This window comes from Staurois parvus, unplaced genomic scaffold (genome assembly GCF_062004578.1).
Source record: "Staurois parvus isolate SC_StPar_1 unplaced genomic scaffold, SC_StPar_1.0 ptg000136l, whole genome shotgun sequence".
Lineage (NCBI taxonomy): Eukaryota > Metazoa > Chordata > Amphibia > Anura > Ranidae > Staurois > Staurois parvus.
Window position 1 is genome coordinate 4,188,216 of NW_028317932.1, and position 13,427 is coordinate 4,201,642.

Sequence of the window (13,427 nt, forward strand, 5' to 3'; positions counted from 1 at the left end):
TACCTGTAGTTACAAAGAATATCTCCTAAACATGCACTGTTAAAGAGATATTCACTCTTTCTGCAGCCAATGCCGTCACTGACGCATGCATTCTGAAGGGACGGCTTACTTATGCCATGCCTTCAGAGCTCTACGCCACAGCTGTAACTCTCATGTGCATGCGCAGCAGTGATGTCATTGTGGCTCGGCCATTCAAACAGCCTGAGCCCGCAAACCCTAAAGGAAGACTGGGTGAAGATGGAAGCCCTGTTAGAGTTGGCAGAGCACCATTGGAGGGCTTCATTTTAAGGTAAGTCTTTCATAGTGTACTAGCATGCGATGCATACTAGTACATTATGATATTGCCTTGCAGGGAGAATTTTTTTTTACCAAAGTTTACTTCCGCTTTAATCACAAGCTATACATACAGTATATGCAACATAAAATCAGAAGCACAACAGTACCATCTGAAGTGGCCCAGGAGAGTACAACTTGCTTTTTCAAATGAATGGTGCAGATGTGCAGAATAAAGAGGATGTCTTCGCAGGGAGGTCTGTGTGGATCTAGACAGGGCCACACAGCAAAGATCATTAGAGGAAGGAAGGTAAGTATTTGTCCAGGTGGGAAGCACACAGAAGGATGGGGGGAATTTTTTTAAAGGACATTTGTATAAATTGTACCAAAGGTACAGTTGTCCTTGAAAGCAAAAATGTAAATTGAATAAAATAAAATTGCATAAAAGAATTCCACATAACATTTCTATGTAAGAGTACCTTAACAAGTACAGAAGAATAAACAGATCATTACTGACACTTAACATATGTACTCACAGAATATACTGTATGCTTTATCTCTAATTTTAAATGTCTTTATGTTCACAAGCTCCTCAAAGAATAACTGCATAATTGTCTATTTTTCTGCAGCCTGCATCCCCAGGGCAAACCATATCACCGTTCCTAGAAAAGGTAGCAACCATTCTGTCTCCTGTAATTGCAGTAGCCCCGTGTTTACCAGAGCCTCTCTTTTTCAAGTCACAAGTCATTTACTTGACAGGTATGTCACATGTCTTCTTTCTAAATGTAGCCATAGACATGCAATTGTTGGGCAGGTCACGGTGGTTCTCCATGTATACTCGGTTCAGTGTTTACTGCTATATGGGGCTCCTTTAGAGGGTTTTCCTTTCCATGTGACAATGGTTTCAAAAGGTGAGAGAAAAATCTGCAACATGGATAGAACTAAAACTGCTGGTTTTTAGTAGAGTAGGAGAAGGTGAGAACCCTTCTTAGTTTTTTTTATTTTCTGCCTGTGTCCCTATTGAAAATTTACTTTCACTTCCTGTCTGGTGAAACCCTTCTTACTGTGACAGTAAGTATTTTGAAATCTCTCTAACAGAGATCTTAATAGTAGTAGGTGTTCTAACCCTTCCTTACTCATCCAAAACTAAAACAAATTATATAGACAAACACAACTGATTGCAGAAAGGAGGTGGGAGGGTGGGCAGTACTGGGTCCTTGCCAAGCAGAAAACTTTCCAGGGTGTTTGTTTCAGCATGTTTTCATTTAATTTGTTACGTGCCATTTTGTAAACTGGCCAAATAAATCTATCTATTGAAATCCCACAATAAATATATGTTGGTGTCCATCAACACATTCTATACATAGGCATTTGAGATCAGTTTCAGGTTAGTCTCAGATCAGGTTTACGTAAACCTGTATTTTTCTTATACTGGGCACAGTAATTGGTTCCCTTTAATTGTATGGATCATACAGTGCCATTATTTTTATTCCTCATTTTCTCTCACTGCCATCTGCTGCAAACCAGGTAGTTTTGGGGAACATGTAACAATGCCTCTGTTTCTTTACTGCCCAGTGTTCAATATCTTAGAAGCCAATTGCTAGTCCAAACTTCGGAAGATTGGCTGTATGAATGCAAGGTAAGTATGTATGCTCCATACAGCAGGCAGAACCTGTTATTTTGTCCAGCATGGGCAAAATACAGGTTGACGTTAAAGCTAACATTTGCTTTGCTTATGCAAGTCAAAATAACATTGACCCATCCAGGGGCGGACTGACCATTTGGAAACTCGGGCACTGCCTGAGGGCCCGGGGTCAGTAGGGGGCCCCATGAGATGCCCCTGGTACCTTTTTCATAGGCTTTTTTGAGTTTGGGCAAGGACACAGGGGCCCCATGATCCCCTATTGCCCGGGGGCCCCATGAGTTCTCAGTCCGCCCCTGGACCCATCTTATGTGCACCCTGTTTGCAGATGAATTAGCCCCTTGCTAAGAGCAAAGAGATATAAGGGGAGCCTGGAACTCACTCCACTTCAGCAATGTGGCACCAGTATACATCAAAAGCTGGCGTGTGAGCTATTAAAGTAACCCTTGTTGCTATGCTTCTGCATTTGTAAAATTATTATTATTATACAGGATTTATATAGCGCCAACAATAGACTAGTTCTGTTTATGGTCAATACAAACCTCACATTCCACATGCATCAAGCATGATTTTCAGAATCTAATGCTAAAAGACATAAAACGCAATACCATATATAACACCTTGTAAAAATTACAAGCATATCCAGTGCTCTAATGATTGTGGAATATGATGTGAATGCTGAACAAATAAAAGGGTCCACATAAGCTGGCAAATAAGTAAAAAAAATGTCACCGGATACAATGTAACAAAACTAGCAAACATGCAAGAATCAGCATATGTCAAGTAAACAGTCCTTCTGAACAAATGGGACCAGCGCCTAATCGTCATGCAGACTGAAACTGTCATTCGTAGAGGTGAAGCCCTTAAAGATCGGGAAATCTTGATACTGGTGAACAAAAGCAAAACAGCGCGATAGACCCCTAGTGAGGTATGCTAACGTGTTTCGGGAGACAAACTCTAACCTGACTAAGGGTCTATCGTTACTTCAGACTGTCATTATGGACTCTTCTTGTCTGTTTTTACCCCCCTTTGGTTTGTGAGTATGCATTTTTATGCTTCATATTAAATTCTTGGTTTACTATGTTTAATGCACGAAGAGAGTGCGCCCTGTTTTGCTTTTGTTAAACAGTCCTTCTGGGTGGTAGTTGAATGAGGAAATGTGTGGATGATGAAGGGGCTAAGGCACACACAATCACCGGCAGCTCCTTGCCAAGGATGTGGGGAATCCCTCAGAAGCAGGGGCGGACTGACAACTCATGGGGCCCCCAGGCAATAGGGGATCATGGGGCCCCGTGTCCTTGCCCAAACTCAAAAAAGCCTATGAAAAAGGTACCAGGGGCATCTCATGGGGCCCCCTACTGACCCCGGGCCCTCGGGCAGTGCCCGAGTTTCCAAATGGTCAGTCCGCCCCTGCTCAGAAGGCATGCAAAAGGAACACAGCAGGGAGCCAGGTCAGCGTGAGTAAAAATAGTAGAACTTTATTCAAAGAGCACTTACATTTAAAACTCCACAGTCAGCGTCCTGGGTCAGTACAATGTGCAGAGACAGTTCTCTCCAGGGTGGTGGAACCGACAATCGGTACAGGGCATAAAGAGAAACCCCCTGGAGATGGAAGTCCGTGGCATCTCTCCGTAAGCTCCCGCTGGATGGCCGGGGTTACTGACAGGTACTGTGAGTGATAGGTGGGTGGGCCACAATGCGTTTCCAAAGCTCTGCCTCCTTTTACCAAGCTGCGGGAGCTCACGGAGAGACGCTGCAGACTTCCATCTCCAGTGGGTCTCTCTTTATGCCCTGTAGCAATTGTCGGCTCCACCACCCTGGAGAGAGATGTCTCTGTACATTGTATTGACCCAGGACGCTGACCGTGGAGGTTTTAAATGTAAGTGCTCTTTGAATAAAGTTCTACTGTTTCTACTCACGCTGATCTGGCACCCTGCCATGTCCCTTTGCATAAAAAAAACATAAAACATAAGCATTTTAGATGGTTTGAATAGTTTTGCCTAGAGTTTATGATTACTTTTTAAACTTTACAAACAAAACAATGCAAACTTTAGATGTCTTAAAATGCATTGCGAAGGACCCCATACAGTTTCCTTTCCGTCTCACTGCAGTGCATTTATGGGAAGAATTATACACTTAGATCTTGAGAAGCATTTATCCTGCAGTGGAGAGTGCAGCAAAATTTACAAAGGCGCCCCAAAAACTGAACAAGTCCTGAATCAACCTCATAGGCCTACTTGCAGTTTAGCTTTATTAGTAGCATGAAAGCTTCTGACAGAAATGTTGGTGACATCTAGTGGTGTTTCTTCAAACTGCAGGCAGGAATTTTAAAAATGATGACTGCATGGGAGAATACAAACTGATTTGTAAGAAAAACACATATTTATTTGGTTTGTAAAGGTTTGCTATATATAAACGTGACATTGTCTACCAAAGTTTATATGTACTTCCTGTGTTTCCATGGATTATCTCTGATTGCCCCTGTTAACTCCCACAGTGGCAAAACATACTGGTAGCTTAACCTTCATCTGGCTGAAATTGCACCAGTATTCATTTATTAAGCTGGCAATACATGGATCAAAATTTGGCCAATTCAGCAGGGACTGGTTGAATTTTGATTCTTGTATGAGCCAATGGACTTCTGTACAACTGCCCTTTCAGATCTCTCCGCTCGATCAGGGTATAGCCTGCAATTCTGATCAGTATATTCTGACAGTGGGGAAGTCTCCCCACTGTCAGAAAACAATAGTTCAGCGGGAAGGATTCCCACATCCAGTACAAGTGGCTAGGGGCTGCGTTAGTCTGTCTTCAGCTGGGGACACACGGATTGAAGTTCGGTTCAGCAGGGACCAGCAAATTTCAAACTGCATGTAGCCCTACCTGTTAAACAAAACACGATCATTAGATCAGCTTCTGTCGAACAGGACTGTTGGAAAATCTTCTTCTATCCGCAGCTTTCAGCCAATCGGCTGTAGCACTGATCACTGTTTTCTGACAGCAGAGGGTCCCCGCTGTCAGAATACAATGTCCCAGCAGGGGAGGATTCCTGCATCCACATCTCTTGTGTGGAGGCAGGAATCTATATTTTTTTCTCTCCTTTCAGCCCACCGAATGAATGAAAAAAAACCTAAACATTTGTACCCAGTGCTTACAGTGTGTGTATCAGATAGTGTCTGTACCCTGCAGAAACACACTGCGGCTACAGAAAAACCATGAATGAGCTCAGTAGTGCAGGAAGACTCTGGGTACCTATCTGTGCTGTGAGCATAACTTAACCACTTCCTGTCCGGACACTTTTACCCCCTTCCTGTCCAGGCCAATTTTCAGCTTTCAGCGCTCTCACATTGTGAATGACAATTACTCAGGCATACAACACTGTATCTAAATGAAATTATTATCATTTTTTTCAAACAAATAGAGCTTTAATTTGGTGGTATTTAATCATCACTGGGGTTTTTATTTTTTGCTAGAAAAATGAAAAAAGACTGAAAATTTTGAAAAAAAACATGTTTTTCTTAGTATTTGATATAAAATTTTGCAAATAAATATACTTTCTTCATAAATTTAGGCCAAAATCCATTGTGCTACATTTTGTTGGTAGACATAACCCAAATCAGTGTGTATTATTTAGTCTTTGTGAAAGTTATAGAGTCCACAGACCACGGTATATATATTTGATATATTTGAAAATGTATCAATCCTGATGCACGGACTACCTATATAATTTCTTGGGGCCCTAAAATGCCAGGACAGTACAAATACCCCCCAAACGACCCCTTTTTGGAAAGTAGACAGTCTGAGGTATTTAATGAGAGGCATGGGGAGTTTTTTGAACTTGTCATTTTTTGCCAATTTTTTAAGGAAATGATGAAAGTAAAAAAAATTCTTTTTTTTTTTCCCACAAAGTTGTCATTTAACAAGTTCTTTCTCTCACACGGCATAGGCATACTTGCAATTACACCCCAAAACACATTCTGCTACTCATCCTGAGTATGGCGATACCACATGTGTAAAACTTTTTCACAGTCTAACCACATAGAAGGGCCCCACATCCAATAAGCACCCTTAGGCGTTCTAGGGGCAAAAATTACACATCTAATTTCTTGACTGTCTATCACAGTTTTGGAGGTCCTGGAGCACCAGGACAATTGAATTACCCACAAAATGACCCCATTTTCGAAAGAAAACACATCAAGGTATGTTTTAAGAGGCATGGGGAGTCCTCTGAAGACTTCATTTTTTGCCAAATGTTTTTGGAAAATGTGAAAAGAAAATGAAAATGTATTTTTTTTTACGCAAAGTTGTCAATCTATGAGATATTTCTATTACACAGCATAGGCATACTTAAAATGATACCTCAAAATGCATTCTTTAACTCCTGCTGAATATGGCGATACCAAATGTGTGAGACTTTTTCACAGTCTGGCCACATAGAGGGGTTCCACATCCAATAAGCACCTGTTAGCGTTCTAAGGGCAAAAATTACACATCTAATTTCTTGACTACCTATTGCCGTTTTGGAGGTCCTGGAGCATCAGGGCAAGGGAATTATCCACAAAATGACCCCATTTTGGAAAGCAAACACCCCAAGGTATGTTTTAAGAGGCATGCAGAGTCTTCTGAAGACTTCATTTTTTGCCACAAGTTTTTGGAAAATGCGAAAAGAAAATGAAAATGTATTTTTTTCTACACAAAGTTGTCAATCTATGAGATATTTCTAATACACTGCATAGGCATACTTAAAATTACACCCCAAAACACATTCTCTAACTCTTCCTGAATATGGTGATACCAAATGTGTGAGACTTTTTCACAGTCTGGCCACATAGAGGGGTTCCACATCCAATAAGCACCTGTTAGCGTTCTAAGGGCAAAGATCGCACATCTAATTTCTTAACTACCTATTGCTGTTTTGGAGGTCCTGGAGCATCAGGACAATGGAATTATCCACAAAAAGACCCCATTTTGGAAAGCAAACACCCCAAGGTATGTTTTAAGCTCTCCGTCACTCTCATCTGTCATACTCAGAATTTGAAATGCCTCCTCGCTTGTATATGATCTTTTGGCCATATTTTTGACACTGATCAGGACCCACTGGTATGGCAGTGATCAGGATGGTGTTGCAGTGAGGGACAGATATCTGGCTGCAGTTGGGTCACACTAGTCACTGTTGGGAAAAAATCAGAGATACAGTGAGGTGGCTGGCAAAGTTTTGTGAGTGTGTGTAAACTCTGTGCAAAGGCTGAAAATTACTCACAGTTAGCTGTACTGGATCTCTCTCCTCACAGACGATGGCAGTGAACAGGATCCACTGGTGTGGCAGAGATCAGGGACACTTTATGGACAGGCACACTGTAAGGTGATCAGGGACACTGATTGGGCCACTGTATGGTGATCAGGGACACTGCTGGGCCACTGCGGTGATCAGGGACACTGCTGGGCCACTTGTGTGGCGATCAGGGACACTGTGGCGATCAGGGACACTGCTGGACCACTTGTGCGGCGACCATGGACACTGCTGGGCCACTGCGATGATCAGGACACTGCTGGGCCACTTGTGTGGCGATCAGAAACACTGCTGGGCAACTGCGGTGATCAGGGACACTGCGGTGATCAGGGGCACTGCTGGACCACTTGTCCGGCGATCAGGGACACTGCTGGCCACTTGTGTGGTGATCAGGGACACTGCTGGGCCACTTGTGTGGTGATCTGGGCCACTGCGGCAATCAGGGACACTGCGGTGATCAGGGACACTGCTGGACCACTTGTGCAGCAATCGTGGACACTTCGGTGATCAGGGACACTGCTGGGACACTGCGGCGATCAGGGACACTGCTGGACCACTTCTGCGGCGATCAGGGACACTGCTGGGCCACTGCGATGATCAGGACACTGCTGGGCCACTTGTGTGGCAATCAGAAACACTGCTGGACTACTGCGGTGATCAGGGACACTTCGGTGATCAGGGGCACTGCTGGACCACTTATCCGGCGATCAGGGACACTGCTGGGCCACTTGTGTGGTGATCAGGAACACTGCTGGGCCAATGCGGTGATCAGGGACACTGCTGGGCCACTTGTGTGGTGGTCAGGGACACTGCTGGGCCACTGCGGCAATCAGGGCCACTGCGGCGATCAGGGACACTGCTGGACCACTTGTGCGGCAATCAGGGACACTGCGGTGATCAGGGACAATGCTGGGCCACTGCGGTGATCAGGGACACTGCTGGACCACTTGTGCGGCAATCGGGGACAATGCTGGGTTACTTGTGTGGTGATCAGGGACACTGCTGGGCCACTTGTGTGGCGATCAGGGACACTGCTGGGCCACTGCGGCAATCAGGGACACTGCTGGACCACTTGTGCGGCAATCAGGGACACTGTGGCGATCAGGAACACTGCTGGACCACTTGTGCGGCAATCAGGGACACTGCGGTGATCAGGGACACTGCTGGGACACTGCTGGGCCACTGCGGCGATCAGGGACACTGCTGGACCACTTGTGCGGCAATCAGGGACACTGCGGTGATCAGGGACACTGCTGGGCCACTGCAGCAATCAGGGACACTTCTGGGCCACTTGTGTGGCAATCGGGGACACTGCTTGGCCACTGCGGCGATACTGCTGGGCCACTTGTGTGACGATCAGGGACACTGCTTGGCCACTGCGGCGATCAGGGACACTGTGACGATCAGGGACACTGCTTGGCCACTGAGGCGATCAGGGACACTGTGGCGATCAGGAACACTGCTGGGCCACTATGTGGTGATCAGGGACACTGACAATCAGGGACACTGCTGGGCCACTTGTTGGGCGATCAGGGCCACTTGTGGGCGATCAGGGCCACTTGTGGGCGATCAGGACCACTTGTGGGCGATCAGGGCCACTTGGGGGCAATCAGGGCCACTTGGGGCAATCAGGGCCACTTGGGGCAATCAGGGCCACTTGGGGGAATCAGGGCCACTTGTGGGCGATCAGGGCCACTTGTGGGCGATCAGGGCCACTTGTGGGGGCGATCAGGGCCACTTGTGGGGGCGATCAGGGCCACTTGTGGGGGCGATCAGGGCCACTTGTGGGGGCGATCAGGGACACGTGGGGCGATCAGGGCCACTTTAGGGGTGATCAGGGCCACTTTAGGGGCGATCAGGGACACTTTAGGGGCGATCAGGTGTCACTGAGGTGGAGGGCAGTTAACTACTGCCTCTTCTTCGCTGTTTCTCCTCTCACAGACAACTCCGTGAGAGAAGGAGGCGGAAGCCGCACCATGCGGCTTTTGTTTACACTTAAGCTGTGTCCTTATTGGACACAGCTGATCACATGGTATGGGACCGATTTCATTGGTCCCATACCATGTCACGTAATCCACCGTGTCCGTCGGACTCGGCGATCGTCGGGCTTGCGGGTGCGCGCTCTAGGAGCCGCGCACGAGCCTCAAATACAAGGTGCCGTTTAGAGACGGCAACCCGCTGCTGTAGGTGTCCCGTCCTGCCGTTTATAAACAGCGGCCGGACGGGAAGTGGTTAAAGCAAGTTCATGTTCTCTTTCATGTTCTTATTGCAGCACAGCAAAGTGCAGAAACCATTATAGTCAATCAGCAACTGTCTTTCATTAGTTTACACACCTCAGTAAATAAAAAGTGAAATCCTATGGGTAGCGATAGATAACATTTTATATATCTTTATTCCTCTTAATTAAATTGGACCATGCCCTACAATATACAGTATATCACAAGCTGTCAACACATCCCAGAAAGCATTACTAGCCATAGCTAAGGAACTTTTACATTTGCAGCTTCACATAAGGACAATCACAAGGGCCTATAAACGATAAAAATATGCAGCGCTATAAGATTAAACATAAATGAGTAGATAACAAATACTAAAAAAATCAGATATGATATGAAGCTTCTAGGTTATCATAACGTATTAACGTGACTTCTGTGATGTATCGGCATCTGGAAGACTGGAATGCTCGTGACTCTTGTGGTAATAAACTGAGAGTAGATTGCACTAACCGGATGCATATGCAAATGAAGCATGGAGTAATTAAGACCTACTCCTAGTACTCTGGAAGTAGGTCACTGGATAGGTAGTTGTCATCTCAAAACTTGCCACTAGGTGGCATTCGCTTGACCCCCACCTATGACTCCCTTTTTGCTGCAAATTATTATCCTTTGCTTAGCTCCTTATCTTCTCTTATGCATTCCTGGCAATTTCCGCACCTGTCTTGGATAGGACGGGTTCATTCAGTGAAAATGACCATCTTGCCGAAATTGTTATATTATTTTCGCACCCTCCCAGTGCGGGTTCCCCCTCATTTTCTTCGGTTGCTTCAGGTGAAGTTTATGCGTTTTATCTGGGCCAATAAGCATCCCAGAGTTTCTAGAAATACGCTTTTTGCTCATAGACTCCAAGGTGGTCTTGGGGTACCCAATGTAACTAAGTATTATCAGGCGAGCCAAATTGCCCCGCTGTCTATGTTGCACGCTTCCTCCGATGTTCCTCTCTGGGTCCTGCTGGAACTGCCTAATTGTGCCCCTATCGCACTATCGACACTTCTATGGCTTCCCCCTGCCCTGCGCCCTACGGCGCTGAGTCCGATGTTGCTCCATGGCCTACGAGTCTGGGACTCGGTACGTTACTCCAGTGGCCTGATGTCACCTTTCCTGCCCTTGCTTCCAATCGTTAATAACCCTCTTTTCCCGCCGGGTCTAGATCACCCGAGGGCATTTTCTTGGTGGGTGGCTCATGGTTTCTCACAGGTGCGACGCTTTTTGATTTTTCGGTCCTTTCCCACCTGGAATGTCCTCCGGGAGTCTCGGGATGTTCCCCCAGCGGAATTTTTTCGGTACCTTCAATTGCGGCACTGGCTACTCTCGCTGAGGGCCACTTCTGCTTTCCCATATCAGACATCTGCCTTTGAACGGCTTTGCCAGCAGCGTCCAGGCGCCCCGGGCCTTTTCTCCCTTCTTTATGCAGCTTTGAACAGATGCTCGTCGCACACTTCTCTTTCATATGTAGTTCAGTGGGAACGCGACCTGGGAATGGCTGTGGATCCGGAGGACTGGAATAAAGCCTGGTCCCTCATAGCTAAATGTTCGTTTAATACAACCACGCTGGAAGCAGCCTATAAGGTATTGTTTCGTTGGTATTGGGTGCCGGCTCGTTTGGCCCAGGCTAACCCTGCCTGTAGTGATCGATGTTTTCGGGGTTGTGGCCATCGTGGCGATGTACTGCATATCTGGTGGTCATGCCCGAGGTTGGTTCGTTTTTGGTCTTGTGTGTTTGGCCTCCTTTTCACTTTGTTTCATCTCTCCATACGCCGGGATGCTCGGTATGCTTTGCTTCATTGCCCCATACCGGGCCTCTTGGCTCGTCAGCAGCGGTTGGCTTCCTATTTGTTTTTATCGGCCACTAGGACAATTGCCCAGGCCTGGAAGAGTCCGTTTGTACTTTTTCAGGGGGTGCGGGATCGTATGACTACTATGATGCTCAATGAACAGATGTCGAGTATATGCAACGACTCTCAACATAAATTTTTGAAAATATGGGAGCCATGGTTGCAATATGCCTTTCCCACGCTCCCCCCGGCCAGTGTAGGGAGGTGATGGAGTTTTGTATTGGCGCTCATGGACCCTTGCTCTCTGGTGTGTGTTTTTTTTTTGGTTTTTTCTCTTTCTTTCTTCTCTGCTTTTCTTCTTTCCTTTTCTGTTTGTTTTGATGTGACAGTGGACAGCTGTCTTTAGTTGCGATAATCTGAGTTTCACTGATGTTATTGTTACCTATGTGCCATTGATAGCCCCTACGTGGGCATACGTTTTGCCTTATTGGAATTAGAGCGTTGTCTGCTCTATTATGCATTTTCTATCTGTGCAATTGATAGCCCCTGCGTGGGCGTGTTTTGTTGCCTCTGTTTTATACTGTTTAAAATTAATAAAAACCATTGAAATACAAAACTTGCCACTAGGTGTCATAAATGCCGAGGCGCACATGCGCCGTGTAATCCGCTACGTCATTGCGGCAAAGGTGCGCATGCGCAGTGTCAGTGCGCCGCGGCCATTTTCTTGCAGTATAATGACTGCAGACAAAAGACCCACGGCGCATGCGCCTGAAGTGATGGCGGCGGCCATTTTGTCTTATAAGGGATCGTTTTCACCTCATGCACCCCCCTTTTGAGAACGTGCACAGCGCATGAAACGCGTCAGGGATGGTGCCCCCCCAGATATCTTCACTCATTGCATGGCCATTGCTGGACGGCCGTGTACATATTCTTACTCTGTAAGTGGTTTTCTACCTATGTTTTTTATTATACCAATAAACCCTGCTACACTATCAAAGCTTCTGGCCTGTGGCTCCTTTTCTTATACTGAGCGAGCCCGGGCCTTTTTTGAAGGTGGCTACATATTTCCTGTCCGTCTGCTGGCTGATATCGTGGGTAATACCTCATTTGGCTGCTGCTGTTGTCTGTGGATTTCCTGCCTTTGCCTGTCCTGGGAGATATGACACCTAGTGGCAAGTTTTAAGATGACAACTACCTATCCAGTGACCTACTTCCAGAGTACTAGGAGTAGGTCTTAATTACTCCATGCTTCATTTGCATATGCATCCGGTTAGTGCAATCTACTCTCAGTTTATTACCACAAGAGTCACGAGCATTCCAGTCTTCCAGATGCCGATACATCACAGAAGTCACGTTAATACGTTATGATAACCTAGAAGCTTCATGTCATATCTGATTTTTTTAGTATTTGTTATCTACTCATTTATGTTTAATCCTATAGCGCTGCATATTTTTATCGTTTATGTACCACTTGAAGTTTTAGAGGTTTACTTCCAATGTCAGCTGCTAGCCATCCCTTCCTTCACTGACACCTAGCGCTTGGTTTATTTGTCTTTCAATCACAAGGGCCTGCTTCTGATATAGCATATAGTATAGTCTAGTAGTCTAGCTTGTTATATCCCCAATACTAACCTCTTATATCACATTTATATATCCAATTTTCTTAACACTATAACCACTTCCTGTCCGGACACTTTTACCCCTTCCTGTCCAGGGCAATTTTTAGCTTTCAGCGCTATCACACTTTGAATGACAATTGCGCGGTCATGCAATACTGTACCCATATGAATTTTTTACCATTTTTTTGAGACAGATAAAGCTTTATTTTGGTGGTATTTATTCACCGCTGGGATTTTTATTTTTTTTACTATGTAAATGAAAAAGTTCAAAAATTTTGAAAAAAAGTGTTTTTTTAAATAAAATTTTGCAAATAAATAATATTTCATCATAAATCTTAGCCAAAATTTATTCCATTATTTTTTTAGTAAAAAAAAAAAATCCAAATTAGTTTATAACCTAAATTATAATTTTTAAACATTTTTTTTTACATTTTATTTTATTTTATTTATATTATTATTTTTTATTTTTTTTTTTTTTTTTACATACTGTCACCCTAGCAGTACACTGTCACCATGGTGACACTGTACTACTTGTGGAGGGTGATGAAGATTTTT

The 13,427-nt window shown here is 45.0% G+C and overlaps 1 protein-coding gene across 2 annotated transcripts in view; it reads left to right on the forward strand.

Moving 5' to 3' along the window:
• TTC21A (tetratricopeptide repeat domain 21A) overlaps positions 1-13,427 on the forward strand; it is a 99,084-nt gene that overhangs the window by 32,747 nt on the left and 52,910 nt on the right. For both annotated transcript variants that reach the window (XM_089673135.1, XM_089673134.1), the window contains one exon: positions 903-1,032. In XM_089673135.1, the coding sequence (XP_089529261.1) occupies positions 903-1,032 (130 nt within the window). The remainder of the gene's footprint in view (positions 1-902; positions 1,033-13,427) is intronic.